We start from the raw sequence: 26354 nt of genomic DNA, 5'->3' as shown, positions 1-26354 counted from the left end.
CAGATTGATACGCACTACAAAAGGGATTTAGGCTAGAAATCAATGCTTTGTCAAACCTAACCCAAGCAAAAGTCAGGTGTAGGTTAGTTTAGCACTGTAATCTCTGTGAAAAGAGTTATTGTTATGAAGGTTTAGGACAAATATATGTAGAGTTACTTCCCTTTTACTACTTATCAATGGCATTGTGACATTTTGTCAAGATATTTTATCAATTTACTTCCTCTACAAATAATACAATGTTGAGTTTTATACAAATGTATATAGTTAGTTCCAAATACCTTTCAAATGCTTTTGCTCCATAATTATGTGACTGTCTATAACCAATTACAGTAGATTGTAAGACTGAATGAATACTGAAAACAGTTTTGTCTGAATATATAGTGGTGCAACAATTCCAGCAAAACCACCAGAAAAATATGTGTTTGGCAAACCAGCTATTACCAACATTAATTGAGCACAAGGAAGTTATACATTTTCCTCCATAAAGGTATGCAATGAATTTTACCAAATATATATCATAATAAACTGATCATTACTTGGTTTCAGTTTTATTGTAAACCGTATCAAAAAGATGTTAGGCCATCCATTTGTCCAGAGCTATATGTAAACCTTAATTTAGTTAGTACAAATATTACTGTGTGTCGTAATGGTTAGAAAAAAAACCCTCTGTGTCCTAATGTTTAGAACAAAAAATACTCTGTGTCCTAATGTGTCCTAATGGTTAGAACAAAAAATACTCTGTGTCCTAATGTGTCCTAATGGTTAGAACAAAAAATACTGTGTGTCCTAATGTTTAGAACAAAAAATACTGTGTGCCCTAATGGTTAGAACAAAAAAATACTGTATGTCCTAATGTTTAGAACAAAAAATACTGTGTGTCCTAATGGTTAGAACAAAAATTACTGTCTTATAATATAATAAATGTAAAGTTCTGTACTTCCACTATAAGAATAACATTGAGGGGAATTGAAAGTTATATGGATCAATTGTGTTACAAATCATTTGAAGGATAGAGATATGCCAGTGTGACAGACTTTAAGGTGAAATTTGTTTGGGCAGAAATCCATTCTGAAGGTTCAGTGAGTTGGTATTAAGCAAGGGTGGTGGTACTCCCAGGGAGCTTTGTATATAATGGCAATAACAATTACCAGGTATTCTCTGTTACCCACAATGTCATTACAGTTAGCTAAGATTATCTACTACATATCATTTGCAATTACCCTCTATAAAATTGAGTACATAATCTATATACATCTGTATATGTTTTGTATACAGAGAGACAGAATTTCAAGTTGTAAACAAAGGACTGTGTGGTGTGGGTCCTTCCTTTGCCCCAAATCTGTCCAACTTTTAAACCTGTATTTTATTTTACCTATTTTATTTAAGAAATTATAGTTTAAGAGTGCATCCTTGATAAAACTTTATATTTCTTTTTAAGATGCATCGTAAGCGCCTTCATATTTACAGTAAATGTTGAGTTTGTTTAAGATTGTGCTCTATTGTTTCTTGCAGAAAAACTTTCAAAAATATCTTAAAAAATTGCCACATTTACTGCATATTTTTTCATATTTTGGATGGTTACCAGGGCACCTAGAACTCTAATTATAAAAAAAACCTATAATCACGGTTGTGTTTGGGATGTACAAAGTATTTGAAATAAAACAGCTTAATCACTTTTCACTTATTTGAAAAATATGATGGATTTAGGGGCCAGTAAGGGCTCAAACCATTTATAGTCCTTTCATAGAAAAAAACACAACAACCTAGTAACTAATAGATAGGCCTATAATATATATGCTCTCCAAAATTTTGTACTATTTCCTTGCTCGATATTTTTACAAATGTTAGGACATTTGTTAAAGGTCATCTGACCCAAAGGGTCAGGAAGGATGACCTATTGTCATCATGCACCGTGTGCCATCGTGCGCCATGCATATACTTTTCATTTGAACAACTTCTTCTCAATAACTGAAAGGCCCATGGTACTGATGTTTGGCTTGTAGCATGCTGGTATGAAGGGCTACCAAGTTTGTTTAAGTGAATGACCTTGACCTTCATTCAAGGTCACAGGGGTCAAATAGGCTAAAATCTTTTAAACAACTTCTTGTGAATAACAAGAAGGCCAAGGGTACTGATATTGGGCCTTTGTAACATGCTTGGACGAATGGCTACCAAGTTTGTTCAAATGAATGTCCTTGACATTCATTCAAGGTTACAGGAGTCAAATAGGCTAAAATCTTTAAACAACTTCTGGTAAATAACCAAAAGGCCTAGGGACTGGATATTGGATTTGTAGCATGGTGGAGATCAAGGGACCTTCATTCATAGTCTAAATCATCAAATATATCAGAACCTGAACTTCTTCTAATAAAAGAGTTCTTTTGTATTGCCTTAATTGTTTGCCACTACTATATTCTCAGTAGTCAGATGACTGTTAAGGCCCATGGGCCTCTTGTTTACAGTACCTGGTACTAGGTATTAAACAGCCCTGACTTACTGAATTACACCCAGCTACATGTACAAAGTTTACCATTTAAGGATTTAATATCCATAGCCTTGGTAACAAATGTAACTCTTATTTAATTTTCACATTGTTGACTTTGCGATATTGCCTTCAGTTCCAATAGAAATAAAGGTTTATAATTTTCAGCTTATTCATCTTTCTTGTTTTACAAATGTACTGAAAGTGATATAGGTTGTGATCCATCATGTAAAGACATAACTTAGCTGTAGAAATGATGAAAAGAAAATGAAAAATGGCTTTGTACTTGATCTTCAGGGATTTTATAACGGTAAGTGTACTAGATATTTAATAGTGTATTAGAGCACATTTGAAAATTTCAATGGCTCCTTTATATTGCTGCATGACCCTATATAGGCATGTCTATAATATTTGGGAAAGAATAATATGCAGCGTTTGAAATTAAAGCCTGTCTATCTGCCCGTGACTGACAACTTTATAGTCGGGCAGACAATTTTTACCATGTAGTTGGTCCTTTGACTGCCAACTTTTGGTCAGATATATAGAGGATATACAAAACAAAAATGGCAGTAGAATTGTAGAAAGGTCGAAGATAAAACTGTACAAAACACTTTTTCGTAATATTTTGGTTTTTCGGTCAACTTTGTTGAAAGCTTTTTATACTTCTCCGGATATACGAATATACTTTAGTAATAAAGTACTTTGCACTAATCCTATAAACTACAAGGATGAATTATAACTTTGTAAAGACCAGTAACTTTCAGTCAGGACCAGTCACTTTTAGGGTCAGTCGGTTCTGAATGGAGAACACTGAACATACAAAAATGTGAGTAAAAGAAAATAGAAAAAAGTTAAACAAAATGTTGGAAAGTATGTAAGTATTATTTCTCTATTTTTTTTTACTTTTTAAGTTTCGAAAGAACTTTAAATACATATGTTCAAACAGGAATGATAAATAAAAAAAATATTCTAAACCTCTGGATAGTTAGTAATCGACTAGCATTGCTAACCATCTGTTATCTCCATGAATTTTACAAAAGTCACCTGACATTAAGCATCTTTAGTCTTTGATAGCACTATCACTGCCAGGGTCATGTAAGGACGTGCCAGGTTTGTTGATGGAGGAAAGCCAGAGTACCCGGAGAAATACCACCAACCAGGGCCCAGTACCTGGCAACTGCCATACATGGGATTCGAACCCGCATCCCAGAGGTGGAGGGCTTGTGGTAATATGTCGGGACATCTCAACCACTCGGCCACCGCAGCCCCAGAATGTCAAATAGGGAAATGTGCTATAACCGAACTGTCAAATAGGGAAATGTGCTATAACCAAACTGTCAAATAGGGAAATGTGCTATAACCAAACTGTCAAATAGGGAAATATGCTGTAACCAAACTGTCAAGTAGGGAAATGTGCTAGAACTAAATTATCAAATGGAGAAATGTGTTAGAACCAAACTTTCAAATGTGAAATGTGCTAGAACCAAACTTTCAAAAGTGAAATTTGCTAGAACCAAAAAATATTTAACATCTATTCATTTATATTTATTAATCAATATTTATTATTTATTTTCGTCTACCTATCTATAAATTCATCGCCACCTTTACGTTATATATCTGTGCTATAGATTTGTATCAACCAACTAGATGTATTTTACATACTTTGTATAACAACAACCACATCATAGTTACTGATATACATATTCAGTGATTTATACATTATAAATCAGTCCATTTCAGCCCTTTTAAATATAATTTAATATATTTTGTTAATGATCATTTTGTACACTGAAGTAATACTTTTCTAAACATAGAAAACATAATCCATAATCTAACAAAATATTTCTGTTAACTATTGTATGTATATGTATAAAGGTATCTAGTCACGTCACCCTACTCCACTTACACATGCACCTATTCAACAGCGAGTGAAATGCTAGAGCATATACAATATGAAATGTCAGGTGCGATACCTGGGTGGTTGATTGACAGCTAACGAACCATCAATTAGCAGCACATAGAATGTATTTGTACCATAAAGATTAATAGTACTTTTTGTCTTTTTTTTTTAGTTTCAGGACATCACCTTAATTTTTATCCTATGATATGCCTCTCATATTGGTAAACAAATGAATATTTCAATAAAGATGCTCATCAATGTTTGATCATTAGAAATTAGTACCTGTGATGTGGTTATACTAATTAGTGCAGGCCATTCAGGCATACAATATGATACACAAAACACTTGTTGTAAAAGAGAAGGCTTGTTGATTTTCTTATGTAACATCAGTTGAAGAACACTTATTAAATCATTATACATTTTCTCGTGAAAATCATTATACATTTTCTCGTGAAAACGTAGTCTCTGTATATGTAATGCTGTATGTGCAAAAACATTAACTAACTCAAAGTTAAAGTAGTACTTAAAAACACCTATTTTACATATTGATTGTTTGTTGGCTTCTGATATATGTAGAAGCTTTTGAGACTGACTTACTCCTTCACTCGGATAAGATTGAAATCTGCAATGTACATTTAAACACTTTATGGATATAGATTTGTTCACACTTATATCACCGTCCACAGGTATCCTTACATTTGATATAACGTTTACTGATTTTTTTTTATAAATGAGTTATGAATTTTGGCCATTTAACTCTGCTTTTCACTTTTAACTCATTTGCTCCTGAAAATCCATAATGAATTATTCAAGCATTTCTATTGGAAAAGTTCAAATGTGTCTTCAGGAGTGAATGAGTTAATATTCTTTCTTATTAAAGTCTAGTAACAGTTACAAAAATAGGATAGAATAAATCACAATATTACCATACAAGGGTTGTTACAAGTTATACAAACATGTAAGTAGATCTAATAGAATATTTTTAGATTAAAAAATAATACGGTTATTCATTTTTAACTCTACACTAACTCCCCCACCGTTCCTTTATCAAAGAATACAATAGATCATATTTTCTCTGGTGGACAACAACACTTGTTGAGAACTACATACTCTAGCCTATTTCAATAAACCAAGGCCAAGATACCACACAAAGAGGTGAAAATGTAAGCGTTCTTTAATTTTTGATTCCATCCCATAGCATTTGAAACGCCTTCAGTTATTGGTTGTAAATAAAGGTTAAGTGTGGTTATTTTCACTTAGCTAGTATGTAATAATAAGTTGGTGGACGTTATTATCGTACCGTTATTCATGCTAGAGGAGGAAATATAAAAAAAATATCCTTAATGTATTGAGCTCTTTTTATCGAAAATGATTTTAAATACCATACATACTTTCGTTTTTGAACCAGAGCTGTGACATCTTGCGTTCCCATATACGTTCGAAATTGTTCATGTTTAGATTATTGTAAGTTTAGAATATTAAAAAAAAATATTACTCTTAACTTCTATCAATGGTTGAAGTTTACGTCCTGAATATTTCATGTACGCTTTGCGTATGCTTTGTGAAATAGCATTTAAAGGAGTCAGATTCAATCTCCCCAATTGCGTGGACACTGTACAAACATACCACCGTCTCCCAAAACACACATTTGCTATATGCATAAATGGCATACATCTATATGGGAGTCTGTACTTAAATGATCTGAGATGATAATAAGACGTTAATTAATATAACATTTGGCTGAGGCCTGGGAAGACTTAAAGACCCAGACAATGTTTGGTGTCAAACATTCAATGTTTTGTATAACGATTGATTAACGAGCGGTATTTGGTGTTAATCAAATTTTTCTATTTTTTTTATTTTTTTTTTTAAAATATATTTTTCTAAATTTTACAGTTGGTCTCACCTGCCTTTAGTAAAAAAAGAAGAAAGAAAAAAACAACTAAAAAATTGCGTATATTGTGCCTTTAACAAAAGTGATCGAGTTTCATTGCTCTTAAAATCCTCGCTAGGTGTGAAACCTGTCGTATATTAGTGGCTTTACTAAACATAACTTATGGCGAAGTTCAAGCTACATAATATATGTTAATTTGTGTTAGAGTGATAAATATGTTGTTCCGGAATCAATTCCTGACAAACTGTTAATTGGAATGATATTAGTTTACCTCAATGGCAAGTGAGGTATCGATTCGTCATGGTATGGTGCATCTCCGCAGGTTACACTGTCTACCTTACTTTGAGGCAGTAATATACATAGGCTGGTGAATTATTAAACGCGTCATTTCGTTTCTAATGGACTAATAAACATATCCTTCCAATTATATATAAAATATTATGGGTATAATGAGGAAAGTCACGACGAGACCAATAAATATTTCAAAACTCTGTATGTGTCTGTTCATTGTATGGTCTTCACCCTATATAATTTAACATGTATTTTCATCAAGTGACATTTGTATGAGTTATGAAATCTATCTACCAATTACCCAGAACTTCGGTACATATATTTTCATATAGATGCAAATTAATTACTATATACAGGAATAAAAACAAACAATTACCTGTCTATAACCAACTTTAATGTTTTGATATTATTTAACAAGTTCGATGATTTGATGTGATGTAAATATAAATAAATGCGTAAAATTAAATGAAATGAAAAAATCTTTTGGAACCTATCTTCTAATAATTGACCTGCTGATTCCATAGAAATACAATATATCTTGTCAAAAGCCAATCCTTAACCTTACCATTGTTCTAGGGGAGTGCGTATTGTACTGCGTATGCCCCCCTTTTGAATTCTTTATGATGTTTGATGTACGGTGTATGTTTTAGACTAGCAGTGTTCTGTACAGGTTTTGTCATAATTATGATGCCATGCTGTGGTTCTAAGGTGTTACTGACTAGCAAGGGTTCTTTCATCCAATTTTTTGTTTGTAACTCCACACGATGGTACCACAATGTGTTCTAGACTATTTAGAGTCGTATCTTTCTACATTTTCTGTCCTGGCTATAATGCTGAATGTTTTTCGATATATGTGTGACTAGCAATGGTATATCACACTATGGACTTAATAATTATGATCATGGTCAGAAGGGTGTTATCTATTTTCTCATTGCCACTTTTTATTATTACGCAATGTCCGTTCCGAAATGCTGCTACTGCAATGAGAAAGCCTTTGTGGTCGAAGTAGTCACTTCTAAACAAATTTTAAGAATTACACGATTTCCAAAACTTGCCTTAAAACCTGAGAAGGCCCTTGGTGACCTTAAATTATAATACGACACCAATGTATTTCAGACCAACCGTACTGTCTACGCTTAATGCATTTTAGACTAATAGATGGTACTGTTATGTTATAGGTTATAAAACAAAGATGTCCGTACAGCTGTATCAATGGTACTGCTTTACGTGCTGTATGATGAATAGCAAAGGGCACGGAAATCGTTGAACTTTCATTGGCCGAATAATAATGCGCTGTTTTACAGCATCGCATTTAGATAATGATTTTACAACAGAAAAAATATGTATTGGGGAAAAAGGGAGATCAAACGAACGACCTCGTTTAATATTCCATAAGTTTCTGGTGCTTCTATCTGAAGTCGCTTTTATAATTTATGAAATATGTGACCTTTAGAATATCGGATTTCATATGTGTTTTTACGGTATTAATTGTCATACCACACGCTAAGTCCTTTCACTTTGGCTAGTCGATAGGCGTCAGGTTTTCATTATTCATCATAACTCGCTTTATCACTGCCATACACATTTTATATATATTCTTTAGACGTTACTAAAGAATCTACTTATGACAGTAGCGAGTAATTACACCTTTACTTTTGTGGTAAGGCTTTATGGGAGTGTTAATAGAAACGTCACACGTGTTGAAATGATGAGAAAATGAGACCTAATTCTCCAACACTGATATGTTACTAGGTTTCTCTAGACGTTATACACAATACTTTTTTGGTTACTGGGTATTCAGATGAAGCACTGCAACGGTAGTAGTCGAGAATCCAACAGTTTTCAAAACATATCCTACATGAGACAGGCAGTTGCCTTTGTAAGGGATCGATTCCAAGATTAACTTAAAGGAACCCACATTTAGTATACCTTATGCATTTAAGGATTACCACGTCCACATGCACCCGTTTGAATGAGTTAATGCTTAAATTCAGTGTAAGTCTAAGTGTTAAAGCAAACTAAATCACATTTCCATAATAAGCGTCATTGAAGGTAATGTCGTCACCTCGCCCTGTGGTCGTAACGAGATGCATACTTTGGTGTGCCGTACCGTCTTGTAGAAGACTGTACAGACATGACGGAATGTGACGTCACGCGAACTGCAGAAGGAGATATTACCGACCGAACTGGCGAACGAGCGCGTCTCGGAGGTACAGGTATAGGGGTCACTGTCCGTCGATCCCAGTCAGGTGTGAAAGGTGGTACCGAAGGGGTTTCCACCGGCTTGACAGGTGGTGCCGGCGGGGGTGTCACTCTGTTCCTCCTTTCAGGCTCTATGTCTTTAGATTTATAATGTTTCATGTCTTGCATAATTAAAAATCCCGCCACAGAAAGTAGGAGCAGTCCTGCGAAGACAGCCAATCCAAACGACCAGGAAACGAAAAAGTTGCTAGGCAACTGAACAAACCATATGATCATCATTATCAGTGATAGTAGAGCTGCAAATTGAGAAACAAAAACCTATTAATCTAAAATCATATGAGCATTTTTTTATAAGAAGTTAACTTCTTACTTAATAGGAAAAATAATTTATACATTCTCTATATCTGTACTAAGTAACGATTCAATAAATAATTGTAGCCTTTTTCAAATTAATGTCAAAACAACAGTCTTTATCGTCTAATTTTTTTCAGTCATTGACATCATGAATGCCATTTTGATAAAATAATATGTTCATATTTGAGACCTTCCTGGAATGAAGCCGTTATGATTAATGTATTCTATGAATATAAGAAATACAGAATATTCCTAATTATTCAATATTCCTAATTATTCAACTCACCTCCAATAAAACACAAAGCAATGATTGTCAGTGCCACTCCCCTTTTTCGGACATTCGCCGAAGCCACATACATAATGTAAAGCAAGAAAGCAATGGCAATGATTCCGATAGTGATGGAGGTTAATATCAACACTCCATTATGGCTACCTGTAAAAGCAGAAAACATTTAGTAAGTTGTATAACGGATAAGTCATGGATGTCGTAGATTATACAGGAAACCTTTATCGTGTTTATGATTTTTAATGTTTAATCAACTTTAGGTTACCGTATATGACATGCAACTAAAATTCACTTGCATAATTATTTGGTTATGCTATCGCACATGCTGATGTCAGTTCAAAGTCTAGAGTTTACAACATAAGTCTTCGTTCGTAATCACATTTGTTCTTTTACCGTTGTTAGGTTTTTGATAAAGATATCTCGAAACGTAGTATTTGAGAGAAGGGACGCCACAGGGACGTCACATTAAGTGGCGTAAAATTGGAGTAAACAGCTGAAACAACCCAGTACAATTAGAAAAGGGTTATAACTCTGTTACATCTTTGTACATGCAGTGTAGTATTTGTTATTACTCATAGTTCCCTGATTTTGTACACAGAATACTCATCATTTTACTAGGACTATTTTCGATTATGTATTACATATAGTGTCTAGGATTTTACAAGATCTCTGCTGTATTTAACCGTTAATCGTTAATTGTTTTTGAGCTTGGCCCAGTCAAGAACATTACATATTTTCAGGAAATTCATTAACTTACACTTTTTCCCATTTTAGAATCATCATTTACTTCCTTTAATGCTTTTCTATGGCATTTTAAGTTAAGGAATTCCTTAAAGATAAGGAATGTTAGTGAAAATGGGATCTGTTATATCAAAAATACTAAAAACATCTTGAAGAAATCACACGTTTGCGTCATTGGAAGGTGTTTATCTAGATGATTTAATCTCGTATCTACCATACCACAAGTAATATTTATCTGTTTAGTTAACGAGATAATTATATTGCTTTTATTTACTAAATGGACAAAAAGTTGATGTCCCATAAAATTGTATTGCAATTGTTCGTTGCTTGAGGTAGATAAATTAAGGCTTTAAATGAACTATTTGTAAAATTTAATATTTTTATACTGTAATAACCATTGCGTGAGCAGAGGTTCACTGACGGAGTCCTTTTCATATACATGGAGACTCATTCAAGGACTGACGATGCATTTCTTTACTGTATATATTAAAATAAACGTACAAAGAGACCGTAACCAATTATGCGATATGGGTCAACTGTGTTAAATTCTTTTGTAAAGTCATAGTACCCTTGGATTGTTCCTGGTTCGATTGTTTTGAAAAACTAATGTTCATCATACGCATAGTTGAATATTTGTCATTGAACTTGGCTAAACATCATTCAACATATTCAATTATGAAAACGTTAAATTCGAGATCAGTATCGGTTCACTGAGTTATGTGAGAATTAATATAGGTAGTTTAAATAAATAGGTGAATTTAATTTCCTTCAATTGACCCATTTTGCCTTTACGCCTTTAACCCTTTACGTGTTGTCGGTGGTTCTTTTCAAAGTACATGTAGTGATAATAGGGAAATTTGTATGATTTGGACCTCCCTGTACTAAGATTCTATTCTTCATTTTCATCTCGCTTTCTTAAGGACTGTGACCTGTCAAATGGTAAACATAAAAACTTTATATATATGGGTCCGAGAACGAGATATGAGCATGAGCAACTTGGGGTAACTGTCACGTTTCTGGTCATAAGGCGACATTTTGTGTGTGAATGGAAGCGCGTTCCTTTTACTTAAGTGCGAGATACGGTAAAACATGGCCAATTACAAAGGTATGCTGACGTCAGATGAGGATTGTTCCTTCTGTCTGCAATAAAATATCGCAAGATTATAAGGCATATTTTGCCCTCTTTCTTTATCACAATATTTTGTCGCCTTTATTTAAAACAAACTTGGACCCATATATATTAAACAATGCTCAGTATAAAACGTTTTTACGGTGGTTTGAATTATTTGATATTTTGAAGTAATTCTTGCATTCGTGTGAAAATTTCCAAAATATTTTTACTGCATGTGTAAGATTTGAAAGATTGATTTTCGAGTATTAAATAAACTTTAAACATGACAATTGCTTAATAGAAGAATTAATGAAATAGTAAATCATTATATCAATTTAATAATTTATACATAACTGTTGATTCAATTATGTCTTTTTGTAATACATCACGAAAATATGGCATACTGATATTTTCTTTTGATAAAAAAAAAGAAAACTGTATTGACATTATAATGTATCTTCTTACTCAACATTTTTTAGAGTGATATAGGGGTGGTGAAATTATTGCAAAGCTGGATTAGCTTTATGCGTCGAGTTTGTATATTACAGAGTTATCTGCACTTGCAAGTAGGTATTGATTGTGACATCATGTGTTTGCGAGCGTAACGTCATACATTTCGGAGAAAACGACGTGAAGTTTGGTTACAAAATAATGACGTAACAATCGATACCTACCCACAAGGGAACTAACTCTGTAATATGCAAAGACGGAATTAAAGAAAACTTTGGTTTAATTTGGTTCATTAGGTTTAACGTCCAACTAACATTCTGGGTCATTTCAGGACGACCTCCCTGTATGCAATGTTTACCCTTTTTATTTTGCTGCTTTACTGAAACATGCCGCCATATATTCCAAACAACACACGTCAACCGGTCATACTGTACTGACATTGGCCAAAGCAGTCGTCTCATGCCCTTTGTGCTGAGTGCTAAGCAGTATGGAGACTACTAATTCTATAGACTTTGGTGTATATCGGCCAAAGGTGAACTTTCGACCCGAAGTGAAAAGCGAGACGGTTACAAGACGTTAGGATAAAAAAGTCGGCTAGGAAGAAGAGAAAAAATCATATCATAGATTTAGTCGCCTTTTACAATCTTGCAGTTGGGTCAGCAGGTGCAATGCTAACGCCCTACCCGCAGGGCAGCATCTTTATTAATTAATATAACACCAATAATAAATCTTGAGTAGATTCGATAAAATGAAATGTTTAAAAATTATGGAAGTGAGCCTCTTCCGCTTTTAAAACTGTATAAATAGAGGTTACACAACGAGTGGTTGTTGGATATGGAATTTATTCCACAAGAGTGGAAGTTGGCGGGGGATATACAAATGGGTTCCGTCTGTCCGTCCGTCCGTCCGTCCGTCCGTCCGTCCGTACGAATGGTTTCCGGAGCATAACTCTAAAACCAGTAGAGATATTTCCACGAAACTTCATACACACATTGGTCTTAAGGTCTAGTAGTGCCTTTTGCTATTTTTAGGTTTTCATTTTTTGCATTTTTTCCGTAACCATGGAAACATTGCTGAAAATATCATATTTTTGTACCAGGTTCGTTTCCGGAGCATAACTCTAAAACCAGAAGAGATAGTTCCACGAAACTTCATTGACACATTGGTCTTATGGTCTAGTAGTGCCTTTTGCTATTTTAAGGTTTTCACTTTTTGTACTTTTTTCTGTAACCATGGAAACATGCTGAAAATGGCAGATTTTTGTGTAAGAATCGTTTCCGGAGCACAACTCTAAAACCAGCAGAGATATTTCCATGAAACTTCATAGACAAATTGTTCTTATGGTCTAGTAGTGCCTTTTGCTATTTTTACGTTTTCATTTTTTGCACTTTTCCGTAACCATGGAAACATTGCTGAAAATATCATATTTTTGTATCGGGTTCGTTTCCGCAGCATAACTGGAAAACCGGTTGAGATATATACACGGAACTCCATAGGCACATTAGTCTTATGGTCTAGTAGTGCCTTTTGCTATTTTAAGGTTTTCACTTTTTGTACATTTTTCTGTAACCATGGAAACATGCTGAAAATTGCAGATTTTTGTGTAAGAATCGTTTCCGGAGCACAACTCTAAAACCAGCAGAGATATTTCCATAAAACTTCATAGACACATTGTTCTTATGGTCTAGTAGTGCCTTTTGCTATTTTTAGGTTTTCACTTTTTGTGCTTTTTTCTGTAACCATAGACACATTGCTGAAAATATCTTATTTTTGTAGCAGGTTCATTTCCGAAGCATAACTCTAAAACTAGCAGATATATTTCCACGAAACTTCATAGACACATTCTTTTTATGGTCTAGTAGTGCCTTTTGCTATTTTAAGGTTTTAACTTTTTGTACTTTTTTCTGTAACCATGGAAACATTGCTGAAAATTGCAGATTTTTGTGTAAGAATCGTTTCCGGAGCACAACTCTAAAACCAGCAGAGATATTTCCATAAAACTTCATAGACACATTGTTCTTATGGTCTAGTAGTGCCTTTTGCTATTTTTAGGTTTTCACTTTTTGTGCTTTTTTCTGTAACCATAGACACATTGCTGAAAATATCATATTTGTAGCAGGTTCATTTCCGGAGCATAACTCTAAAACTAGCAGAGATATTTCCACGAAACTTCATAGACACATTCTTTTTATGGTTTAGTAGTAGCTTTTGCTATTTTCCGTTACCATAGAAACATTGCTGAAAATATCATGGTAAATGATACTTTGCAAAACTCCACCCATCTTTGTGTATAAAGTCTAATATAAATGTCAAGGCTGTATACCTGATTCAACAATTGCAGCCCCGCTCTACTTGAATTATACTCCATCTTTTTTTAGCTCAACTTCCTTTTTCCTGGTTTTTTTTTTCATACACATAAGTCTCCACAATCAAACTTACTTCAGCTTTGATATCTCCATTGGCGGGGGATCTGAATGACTATGTCCTTGTTTAAAAGTTACAAAAGATACGAGCTTTAGCGAGTATCTTTTGTAACTTTTAAAAATAACTTACGAGTGTGGAATAAATTCCAATCCAATAACCACGAGTCATGTGACCTGTTTCTACCACAATTATATCCGTTTTTAGCCGATAGAAATACGACGAGGATAAGGTAACGTGTGTTTGCCAAGATATGCAAATAAGATGTAGTGATATTTTCATCAGCAAAAAAGCACTAATTAATATTCGAAAGTTATATTTTGATAAAGAATCCATTCATATAAAAGTCTTCGAATCGGAAATAAACATTATGATGAAAAAGTTCTCATTTAACGTATTATTAAAGTTATTTTTAGGTCATCTGACCCTATAGCCATCATGTTTCGTTCGTCGTCGTGCGCCGTGCGCCGTGCGCCGTGCGCCGTCCGTAAACATTTCACATTTCAATCTTCTTCTCAAGTTTGACCCGTGGGATTTAGCTGAAACTTACCTGAAATGATCCTGAGATGGTCCCGACAAAGTGTTCTTATTTTTCGGGTCGATCCAAAATCCAAGATGGCCGCCACAGCCGCCATCTTGAAAACACATTTTGAACGTTTTCTCAAGTTCTACCGGTGCGATTTGGCTGAAACTTGCATGAAATGATCCTGACATGGTCCCGACAAAGTGCTCCTATTTTTCGGGTCGATCCGAAATCCAAGATGGCCGCCACAGCCGCCATCTTGAAAACACATTTTGAACTTCTTCTCAAGTTCTACCGGTGCGATTTGGCTGAAAATTGCATGAAATGATCCTGATTTGGTCCCGACAAAGTGTTCTTATTTTTCGGGTCGATCCGAAATCCAAGATGGCCGCCACAGCCGCCATCTTGAAAACACATTTTGAACTTCTCAAGTTCTACCGGTGCGATTTGGCTGAAACTTGCATGAAATGATCCTGACATGGTCCTGACAAAGTGTTGTTATATTTCGGGTCGATCCAAAGTCCAAGATGGCCGCCACAGTCGCCATCTTGAAAACACATTTTGAACTTCTTCTCAAGTTCTACCGGTGCGATTTGGTTAAAACTAGCATGAAATGATCCTGACATGGTCCTGACAAAGTGTTGTTATTTTGCGGGTTTATCTAAAATCCAAGATGGCCACCACAGCTGCCATCTCGAAAACACATTTTGAACTTCTTCTCAAGATCTGCCGGCGCGATTTGGCTGAAACTTGCATGAAATGTTCCTGACATGGTCCTGACAAAGTGTTGTTACATCTCTGGTTGATCCCAAATAGAAGATGGCTACCATTACACGATATCTAATTAATTTCCTATATGATTATTGCCAATTTAATCAGATGACCGTTAAGGCCCTTGGGCCTCTTGTTTCAAGGTTACTTAAAATATAACACTTTTTGTCGGACTATAATTGTGACTTCACTCGATTATTGATGACGCTGACAAATGACGACGTTGCACTGAGAAATAAGTAGTTCGGTCAAAGTTCACCGTGTCAACCAATGAGATTGCGTACAGAGTTTATACAACTTGTGGTATAAACAAATTGTTACTCAACAGCTGCATCGTTTATCTGATATCATGAGAGTTGAATAACAACTTCTATTGTGGTAGAAACATGCTTATCTGGCATCAAGGCAGATGAAATATGAACCTGTGGAATTGTAGGTTTTGTTAAAGTACTAAAAGTGATATAATGTTTGTTTCATTTATCTAATAGTTTGTTTGCTTTGTATATCATAGTTTGATATAATCACTTAATGAAGTTCAGAGCTAGATCATTGCCCCACAAAGATACAGTAGTGGCAGCCACATTTTCTGATGTATCGTGCAGCATTTAATCAAGCACCATTAAATTGGTCGGCGTTCACATTTTTGTGCAAATATATGTATACAATTTGAAAGGATCAGTTGCATAGATGCAATGGTGCCGGGAATCGAATTTTCACAAGACCTCACGATATGGTTAATGTTGAAATCGAATATCCTTTGAACGTTGAATGTTTTAAACATACAGTATCATTTTGCGCTAATTCCAATTTACTGCGTGGAACCTCAGCTGAGTCATATGTCCAAATACTACATAGTAGTTAATGAGAATTGTGTTCTACTTTCTGATATTTAATTCGAGGTTTTGTAATGAGCACGCGTTTCTATAGCATTACCTAAGACGCTGACAGTATTGTCTAGGGTCAGTGTTAGTCTATTAAACAACTGTTGTACTTGCATACTTGTTTAGAATAATTTGTAAAGACCGGAAAAGGGTTTAGAACATACACTAAGCACTACGGTCCGAATGTTAATATCGTGAAATCGCCGTCCTTTCAATAAATTTTGTATTTCATTGTCACTGCATTCAAATAAAAGTTTATTTACCTTTCTTATTGTTTGTTTTCATGGTTAGGTACTTTAAATCTTGTACTACTATATCAAACAACTTATCCAACTGGTGTGTAGAAGTTTGATAAATACGAACATATTATGTTTTTCAAAAAACTGTTTATTTCTACTTTGAATTTGGGTCCTAATTGAATCATTTGATTAAGTGGTACAAAAATGAAATAACTGTATTCAAAAATCAGTTTACGGGAAACATTTGACCATGTTGCGTTTTTGAATAAAAGGTATCAAATCGTTATTGAAAATAACGGAACAACGGCAATGCAGCAAAAACTATCAAAGAGACATATCTTGTTTTTAATCCGTAAGTTTCAATATAAGTGATATATAACGAAATCGAATTACCATATATTAACGCAAATAGAAATCGAATTACCATATATTAACGCAAATAGAAATCGAATTTCCATATATTATTAATGTAATGACAACAGTGAATAAATGCCCTGTTTATAATACGTTTAGAGCTTTTGAAAGCATAAGAGTGTCAATTTATATTGTTAAAGTACTGGCACAATTGTGTATGGTCTCAACTTCCATTTAATATTCGATGATATTTAATAGCTATGTAGATATTATGAATAATGAAACTTAACTACATGTATATAGGGTCGTGTAATAAACGCAAAATAACTTAATGACGACTGTGATTGGCCAAAATCCTAACTTGTTCTGGAGATTAAAAATGAAGAATTTGATATTTCGTTGATACAATATTTTGCTTTGCAGTGCTACGATGATGTTTTAGAGATTATGAATTCAACATTTTTAAATAAATCAAACCGTAAAATAAAATATTGGAAAGATTAAAACAGACTAGTCTGAACTGCGATGAAAAAATGAGAACGTTTAGGAAAACTCTAGAGTACTCTAATGATTTTTAAACAATGTGTGATTATGAGCGTTTCAATGACGATTTCAAAATAAAAAACAAAACGATTGTGATTACTATTGCTAAGTTGAAATAAATACCGTCCTGTGTCGGTTTTTATATAGTTTCGTATCAAACATATCGTTTGGTAAGAACGAAGGAGAAGTAGCAGGGGGTGATTATTTTGTTCTTATCAAACGGGTTATAGACAGGATATGGAAGTTTTCTTCATGAAAATATTCCTTTCGGAATGAATTTGATTGTGTTGACGACCAGCTTGTCATTAGAAAATAGTCCTCGCTGTATTTGGCGTTTGGATTATATTTCTTTATCAATAAATACTTACTGGTAGCGTAAACAGCTGGTACATCACTATCATAACAGGTGCTTGTACAGTTTGTCATTTTCCATAGTCCCACAGTTACATCTATTTTTTCACGAATTGTCCTCTCCACCATCCACGACACTGTTGCGTAGCCTGTAATGTATAAAGCTACAGCCAGAGTGATGACAAGAAGTCCAATTTTTGACCACGTAGAAGCGTCGCCAAAGACCGTCATACTGCACAGTTCAGCTCCTCTTCCGCTTAGTATAGTATCAAAATTTTATCAATTATATTCCATTGCAAATGAAAATCATAGAACATTATCTCTCCATTGTTTTAACTCTTCACATCTTGTACAGAAGCATATTTTGTTTTAGTAAATATGATATCCTGTCAGTAAATATGATCGCTTGATTTTTGTTATAAGATGCAATTCCACTCAGTTCCACTGGAGAATGACTTCAGACTGTTAACAAGCAAGTTACTTGACGTTTTGGCCGATTAATCACGTGGTCTGTTTTTGTCATAGTTTGGCATGTGTAAATCTTTTCGGTTTTTAAAACTTCAATACAGGCTATTTAAAGATTTTGTTTGAACTACGGGTATATTTTCATTTGCATTTGACGTCACTCAATATACTATTGTTAGTGTATGAAAGAACCTTGTTATTATACGATGTAGGTTTCTTTTTATGTAGAGAGGGTTTCCTATTAGGGCTATATATCCATTTGACAGGGAATTTATATTTATCAAAGGTCAGTATATATATTAAGCGATAAAATACAAAACACAAAGAGAAAACAGAATTAATAGTGTATGTGAACACTTTTGATGAAAACCCAGGAAAACAAAAAGTAGTTGACCGACTGTGAACTGCACATTGTCCATAGATCAACCGCATACATTGTCGTCTTTTAATACCTTGTTTTTAATGATATATTCAAATAATTAAATCAATATTAAATTTTCATCGTACTGATCATTACATTTGTAATAATACACCATTTATATTGATTTGACATATATCTAGACCGATTCTGTAAATGATACCATTGACCCCATATGACAGTTCCAGTAATATGGGACTGAAAGGATTTTCGTGGCGACTAATTCTAAATTTGTAAATATTACAAAACATGTGATGAATGAATAGATGTCTGTAGAAATGTTTCATTCAAATGCGATGAGAATTTTACCGATATGGAAAATAATGAAATTAATGTATCGATTGATTTTTCATATGATTCACCAATGGAGGATTTAAAGTATGGTTAAGGTTTAAGGCCCCTTCTTGATCCTATATATGTAGTAAAAAAGAGAACTGAATAATACAGATACTATTGCGAGTTGAGGCAATATATCTTACACATTTTTAGTATAGGGTTAAATGAATTTTTTAAACACAAAATAATTCATTTATTCTGTATTTAAAGATGATAAAACCACAGCTAGAATTGAAAATATTTAATGAAACAACGATTTTTTTTGTGCAAATCCTCAGCATTAACAGTAGGATTAAACCCAATAATGTTTGAAACTGTGGGTTAATAACCACATATCCTACTTCATGCTATGCGTTATAAAGAATAAATCACCCTGCAGGACACGCATTACACAAAAGTATCATGGTATACAATCATTGGAAAAAGTAGTCCATGGCTGCCATGTTGGATTTCTTGTTGATTTATTTGCAAAATTTTACCAGCCATTTCTAGATGTTTATCGTCCTGTTACATTCCTAAAGGCATAGCATGAGGTAGAAAGTAACACGTATTATTTGTTTTTGTACTTTTTCACACCATTTTTGACTTGGAAAAATCTGAGGATTTGCAGCAAGATTTGTGTATTTGGAAGGTACTGGTACCATAGGAAAGTCGTTTTACTGAAAACATATGACAGCAACAGATAGATGATGTCTTGCTGAACATTTTGGTATATAGAATGTCTGTTTTTCTTATTTTTTCACCTCTGAATTCTTTCTTACAAATTTGGTAAAAAAGGGACCTTCTACCTTAAAACATACGGAAAATAAAAGATTGTTTATATATGATAATAAGAGATAATTGATCTTGAATAAGAATAATGTGCGATGTTTGTTGTTTTAAATATATTGTGTTTGTTTTGAGTTCAGGAAGATATGCGAATCTTGTTTTTTTAATCATAAATGCTTTGCTGTATTTATTAGTGTCTTCATTAAAAGCGAATGTCTTTGAAGTATTCTTGTATGAATTCTTTTGTTAGTACCAACATGTTTTCTGTCGCCGTCGTGGGAACGTTGTTTGTAGTCGGATAATTAATTTGCCAGCACAGTATATTCTAAACGATTTATATACTTATTGTAGGCTGTTCAGTAATTTCGTTTTTCGTGCTGCTTAGAACTGGGAATGATATATCTAGGGTTGAATGTCAGTACCACGTTGTATTATACTGCATGTGGAAAGTGAGGCGGTTTATCAATAGCCATATTGTTCAATTGTTTATTGGAGAACTAATGCCTGCATGGAAACCTTTTCTACTCATGCCATCTTTTGATAAGTACTCTCTTTGAATTAATAATTGAATGCTGTATGAAAACTTTGGTTCTCTTTTTCAGTTTGAAAACCTCATGGATGATGTAAGTAGAATAAAAGAGGCTTTTTAATCCTTCTACATGTATCTTATAAACAAACCTTTTATGACTTTTTACACCAAGTTTATCACAAATGTATTCACTAAAGGCGTGTATTCCCTCGGGTACAATGCACTCGTTTATTTGAAAACACGATAGGACGTAATGTAATACCTGAATTTTCTGATGATATTACAATTATCAATTACTTACTCTACGCAGTAATCAAAATCTTTTGTATATGATAAAACATGTGATTACAAAACGTTTACTTGTGCTGATGATAACTAAAAGAGCAGTTGGTATCCTTTAACAAAGCCAAAAAATTAGAAGGTCACGAATTCACTTCTGAACTGTTGTCGGCGGCTCTCAGTGATGGAATTGAAAAGGTGATTTACTTGTAAATAATACACAAATATAAAATCATTTTTCACGTGGTCTCTCAACTAATGCAATCATCGTCATCGTCATCGATATCAAGCATACCTCCACAGTGGTCATGTTGCTATGCCGCAACATATTTATGATATTAATGCACGTATAAATCCTGATATCCAGAATCGCATTGAGGGCAGATGAGTTGACATATCTTAGTAATATATTCCGTTATGTCTGTCGAGTCTTTTTAGCCCACCAGGCTATTCAAATCGCTTTTTGTCCGTGGTCCGTCCTTCCGTCCGTCCGTCCGTCCGTCCTTCCGTCCTTCCGTCCGTCCTTCCTTCCTTCCGTCCGTCCGTTAACAATTCTTGTTACCGCTATTTCTCAGAAAGCACTAAAGGGATCTTTTTCAAATTTCATATGTAGGTTCCCATATGGCCCTAGTTGTGCATATTCCATTTTGGGACTGATCGGTCAGCCAGGCGGCTATCTTTGATTTTGGTAGTTAAAGTTTGTTACCGATAGATCTCAAAAAGTACTGAAAGGATTTTTCTTTAATTTCATATGTAGGTTCCCCTAAGACCCTAGTTGTGCATATTGCATTTTGGGACCGATCGGTCAACAAGATGGCCGACAGGCGGCCATCTTCGATTTTGATAGTTAAAATTTGTTACCGCTATTTCTCAGAAAGTACTGAAGAGATCTTTCTCAAATTTCATAGGTAGGTTTCCCTAGTACCCTAGTTGTACATATTGCATTTTGGGATCGATCGGTCAACAAGATGGCCGACAGGCGGCCATCTTGGATTTTGATAGTTAAGGTTTCTTACCGCTATTTCTCAATAAGTACCGAAGGGATCTTTCTCAAATTTCATAGGTAGGTTTCCCTAGGACCCTAGTTGTGCATATTGCATTTTGGGACCGATCGGTCAACAAGATGGCCGACAGGCGGCCATCTTGGATTTTGATAGTTAAAGTTTGTTACCGCTATTTCTCAGAAAGTACTGAAGGGATCTTTCTCTAATTTCATATGTAGGTTACCCTAGGACCCTAGTTGTGCATATTGCATTTTGGGACCGATCGGTCAACAAGATGGCCGACAGGCGACCATCTTGGATTTTGATAGTTAAAGTTTGTTAACGCTATTTCTCAAAAGGTACTGAATGGATCTTTCTTAGATTTCATATGTAGGTTCCCCTAGGACCCTAGTTATGCATATTGCATTTTGGGACCGATCGATCAACAAGATGGTCGACTGGCGACAATCTTGGATTTTGATAGTTAAAAAAGTTTGTTAGCTCACCTGCCCGAAGGGCAAGTGAGCTTATGCTATGGTGCAGCGTCCGTCGTCCTTCCGTCGTCCGGCCGTCCGGCGTCAACTTTTCCATTTAAACAACTTCTTCTCCAAAACTTGGAGACCTAGAGTCCTGAAATTTGAGTTATAGCATGCTGGGATGAAGGGCTACCAAGTTTGTTCAAATGAATGACCTTGACCTTCATTCAAGGTCACAGGGGTCAAATAGGCTGAAATATCTTGTTTAGACTTCTGCTTCATAACCAAGAGGCCTAGGAACCTGATATTAGGCCTGTGACATACTGGGATAGATGGCTACTAAGTTTGTTCAAATGAATGACCTTGACCTTCATTCAAGGTCACAGGGGTCAAAAAGGCTAAAATCTTTAAACGACTTCTTCTTAATAACCAAACAGCCTAGGGACCTGATATTGGGCCTGTGGCATGCTGGGATGAAGGGCTACCAAGTTTGTTCAAATGAATGACCTTGACCTTCATTCAAGGTCACAGGGGTTAAAAATGCTAAAATCTTTAAACAACTTCTTCTTAATAACCAAGAGGTCTATTGACCTGATATTAGGCCTGTGACATGTTGGGATGAAAGGCTACTAAGTTTGTTCAAATGAATGACCTTGACCTTCATTCAAGGTCACAGGGATCAAAAAGGCTAAAATCTTAAAACGACTTCTTCTTAATAACCAAACAGCCTAGGGAACTGATATTGGGCCTGTTGAATGCTGGAATAAAGGGCTACCAAGTTTGTTCAAATGAATGACCTTGACCTTCATTCAAGGTCACAGGGGTCAAATATGCTAAAATCTTTAAACAACTTCTTCTTAATAACCAAGAGGGCTAAAGACCTGATATTGGGCATGTAGCATGCTGGAATAAACGGCTACCAAGTTTGTTCAAATATATGACCTTGACCTTCATTCAAGGTCACAGGGGTCAAATATGCTAAAATCTTTAAACAACTTCTTCTTAATAACCAAGAGGGCTAAAGACCTGATATTGGGCATGTAGCATGCTGGAATAAACGGCTACCAAGTTTGTTCAAATATATGACCTTGACCTTCATTCAAGGTCACAGGGGTCAAATAGGTGAAAATCTTTAAACAACTTCTTCTTAATAACCAAGAGGCCTAGCGACTTGATATTTGTCATGTGACATGCTGGGATAAAGGGCTACCAAGTGTGTTCAAATAAATGACATTGACCTTCATTCAAGGTCATAGGGGTCAGATAGGCTTAAATCTTTAAACGACTTCTTCTTGATAACCAAGAGGCCTAGAGACCTGATATTGGGCTTGTAACATGATGGAATGAAGAGCTACCATCCTTGTTCAAATGAATGACCTTGACCTTCATTCAAGGTCACAGGGATCAAATAGGCTAAATTGTTAAATGACTTCATCTTAATAACCAAAAGGCCTAGAGACCTGATGTTGGGCCTGTGACATGTTGGGATGAAGGGCTACAAAGTTTGTTCAAATGAATGACCTTGACTTTCATTCAAGGTCATAGGGGTCAAATATGCTAAAATCTTTAAACGACCTCTCCTTAATAACCAAACAGCCTAGTGACCTGATATTGGGCCTGTGGCATGCTGGGATGAAGGGCTACCAAGTTTGTTCAAATGAACGACCTTGACTTACATTCAAGGTCACAGGTGTCAAATAAGCTTCAATCTTTAAACGGCTTCTCCTTAATAACCAAGGGGGCTAGAGACCTGATATTGGGCATGTGGCATGCTGGAATAAATGGCTACCAAGTTTGTTCAAATAAATGACCTTGACCTTCATTCAAGGTCACAGGGATCAAATAGGCTAAAATTGTTAAATGACTTCATCTTAATAACCAAAAGGCCTAGAGACCTGATGTTGGGCCTGTGACATGTTGGGATGAAGGGCTACAAAGTTTGTTCAAATGAATGACCTTGACTTTCATTCAAGGTCACAGGGGTCAAATATGCTAAAATCTTTAAACGACTTCTCCTTAATAACCAAACAGCCTAGGGACCTGATATTGGGCCTGTGGCATGCTGGAATGAAGGGCTACCAAGTTTGTTCAAATGAATGACCTTGACCTTCATTCAAGGTCACAGGGTGAAATAGGCTAAAAATTTTAACGACCTCATTTTAATAACCCGGAGGCAAAGGGGCCTCTAATGTGCTTAGGGATGATATAAATTCTTATTTACTCTATTTGTTAAGTATGAACCACGCATGATTACCGGATTGCAGGTGAGCGATTCGGGCCCATTGGGCCCTTGTTATTTCTATTTCTGAAAAGGTACTGAAGGGATCTCTCTCAAATTTCATATGTAGGTTCCCCTAGGGCCCTAGTTGTGCATATTGCATTTTGTAACTGATAGGTCAACAAGATGGCTGCACAGCCGCCATCTTGAATTTCATTGTTGAAGTTTGTTACCACTATTTCTTAGAAAGTATTATAGCGATCTGTTTCAAATTTTATATGTAATGTGTTTGAAAAAGTTTGAAAAGCAGGGAAAAGATCCCTCTTTCCATTGTCAGACATAGATCATTCTTTGGTGGGCGCCAAGATCCCTCTGGGATCTCTTGTCTTATTTTAAGCTTTAAAATCCTACTCCTCCTTTATCCTTAGGTTGATTTCATCCATATTTGGTGTGAAATATCATTAGGGAAGGACAGTCATATTTTATTAGCCCACCATCAACAGATGGTGGGCTATTCAAATCGCTTTTTGTCCGTGGTCCGTGGTCTGTCCTTCCGTCCGTCCGTCCGTCCGTTAACAAGTCTTGTTACCGCTATTTCTCAGAAAGTACTAAAGGGATGTTTCTCCTCAAATTTCATATGTAGGTTCACCTAGGGCCCTAGTTGTGCATATTGCATTTTGGGACCAATCGGTCAACAAAATGGCCGCCAGGCAGCCATCTTGGATTTTGATAGTTAAAGTTTGTTAATGCTATTTCTCAGAATGTGCTGAAGGGATCTTTCTCAAATTTCACATGTAAGTTCCCCTAGGGGCCTAGTTGTGCATATTGCATTTTGGGACCGATCGGTCAACAAGATGGCCGACAGGCGGCCATCTTGGATTTTAATGGTTAAAGTTTGTTACCACTATTTCTCAAAAAGTGCTGAAGGGATCTTTCTCAAATTTCATATACAGGTTCCCCTAGGACCATAGTTGTGCATATTGCATTTTGGGACCGATCGGTAAACAAAATGACCGACTGACGGCCATCTTGGATTTTGATAGTTAAAGTTTGTTATCAATATTTCTCAGAAAGTACTGAAGGGATCTTTTTCAAATTTCATATACAGTTCCCCCATGTACCCTGGTTGTGCATTTTACATTTAAAGACTGATCCATAATGCCTTTCGGGACTGATCGGTAAACAAGATGGCAAACCGGCCGCCATCTTAGATTTCATTGTTGAAGTTTGTTACCACTATTTCTTAGAAAGTACTATGGGGATCTGTCTCAAATTTTATATGTAGTGTGATTGAAAAAGTTTGAAAACAGGGAAAAGATCCCTCTTTCCATTGTCAGACATAGATCATTCTTTGTTGGGCGCCAAGATCCCTCTGGGATCTCTTGTCTTATTTTAAGCTTTAAAATCCTACTCCTCCTTCATTCTTGAGTTGATTTCATCCATATTTGGTGTGAAACATCATTAGAGAAGGACAATAATATTTGATATAAATGAGCCTGGTCCGACCCCTAGGGTCAGAGGGACAGGGCCCCAAAAGTGCAAATTTTCTTAATTTTAGCTTTAAAATTCTACTCCTCCTTCATCCTTGGATGGATTTCATCCAATTTTGGTGTGAAACAACATTGGGGAGGAACAATTATTTTTCATATAAATGAGAAAGGTCCTACCCCTAGGGGCTGAGGGGTGGGGCCCCAAATGGGCAAAATTATTTAATTTTAGCTTTAAAATCCTACTCCTCTTTTATCCTTGGATAGATTTCATCCATATCTGGTATGAAACATCATTGGCGAAAAACAATCATTTTTTATAAAAATGAGCCTCTTCCGACCCCTAGGGGCTGAGGGGTGGGGCCCCAAAAGGGCATATTTTCTTAATTTTAGCTTTAAAATCCTACTCCTCCTTCATCATTGGATGGATTTCATCCATATCTAGTGTGAAACTTCATTGGGGAAGGACAATTATTTTTTTTATAAATAAGATAGGTCTGACCCCTAGGGACAGAGGGGCGGGGCCCCAAAAGGGCAAATTTTCTTAATTTAAGCTTGATAAATCCTACTCCTCCTTCATCCTTGGATGGATTTCATCCAT

At 35.4% G+C, this 26354-nt stretch overlaps 2 protein-coding genes across 3 annotated transcripts in view; one reads left to right on the top strand and one right to left on the bottom strand.

The window, feature by feature from the left end:
* LOC138322916 (AP-1 complex-associated regulatory protein-like) overlaps positions 1–26354 on the top strand; it is a 61363-nt gene that overhangs the window by 13771 nt on the left and 21238 nt on the right. For both annotated transcript variants that reach the window (XM_069267142.1, XM_069267141.1), the window contains exon 3: positions 20384–20404. In XM_069267142.1, the coding sequence (XP_069123243.1) occupies positions 20384–20404 (21 nt within the window). The remainder of the gene's footprint in view (positions 1–20383; positions 20405–26354) is intronic.
* On the bottom strand, positions 6971–18291 carry LOC138322917 (uncharacterized). The gene is made up of 3 exons (XM_069267143.1): positions 17812–18291; positions 9410–9556; positions 6971–9065 (listed from the first exon to the last, which is right to left on the bottom strand). The coding sequence occupies exons 1-3, from the start codon at positions 18023–18025 to the stop codon at positions 8629–8631; spliced, it is 798 nt and encodes a 265-aa protein (XP_069123244.1). The 5' UTR covers positions 18026–18291; the 3' UTR covers positions 6971–8628.

This window comes from Argopecten irradians, chromosome 5 (genome assembly GCF_041381155.1).
Source record: "Argopecten irradians isolate NY chromosome 5, Ai_NY, whole genome shotgun sequence".
NCBI classification, from domain to species: domain Eukaryota; kingdom Metazoa; phylum Mollusca; class Bivalvia; order Pectinida; family Pectinidae; genus Argopecten; species Argopecten irradians.
The sequence above is the reverse complement of the archived record's forward strand: the minus strand, read 5'-3'. Positions and strand labels throughout refer to the sequence as shown.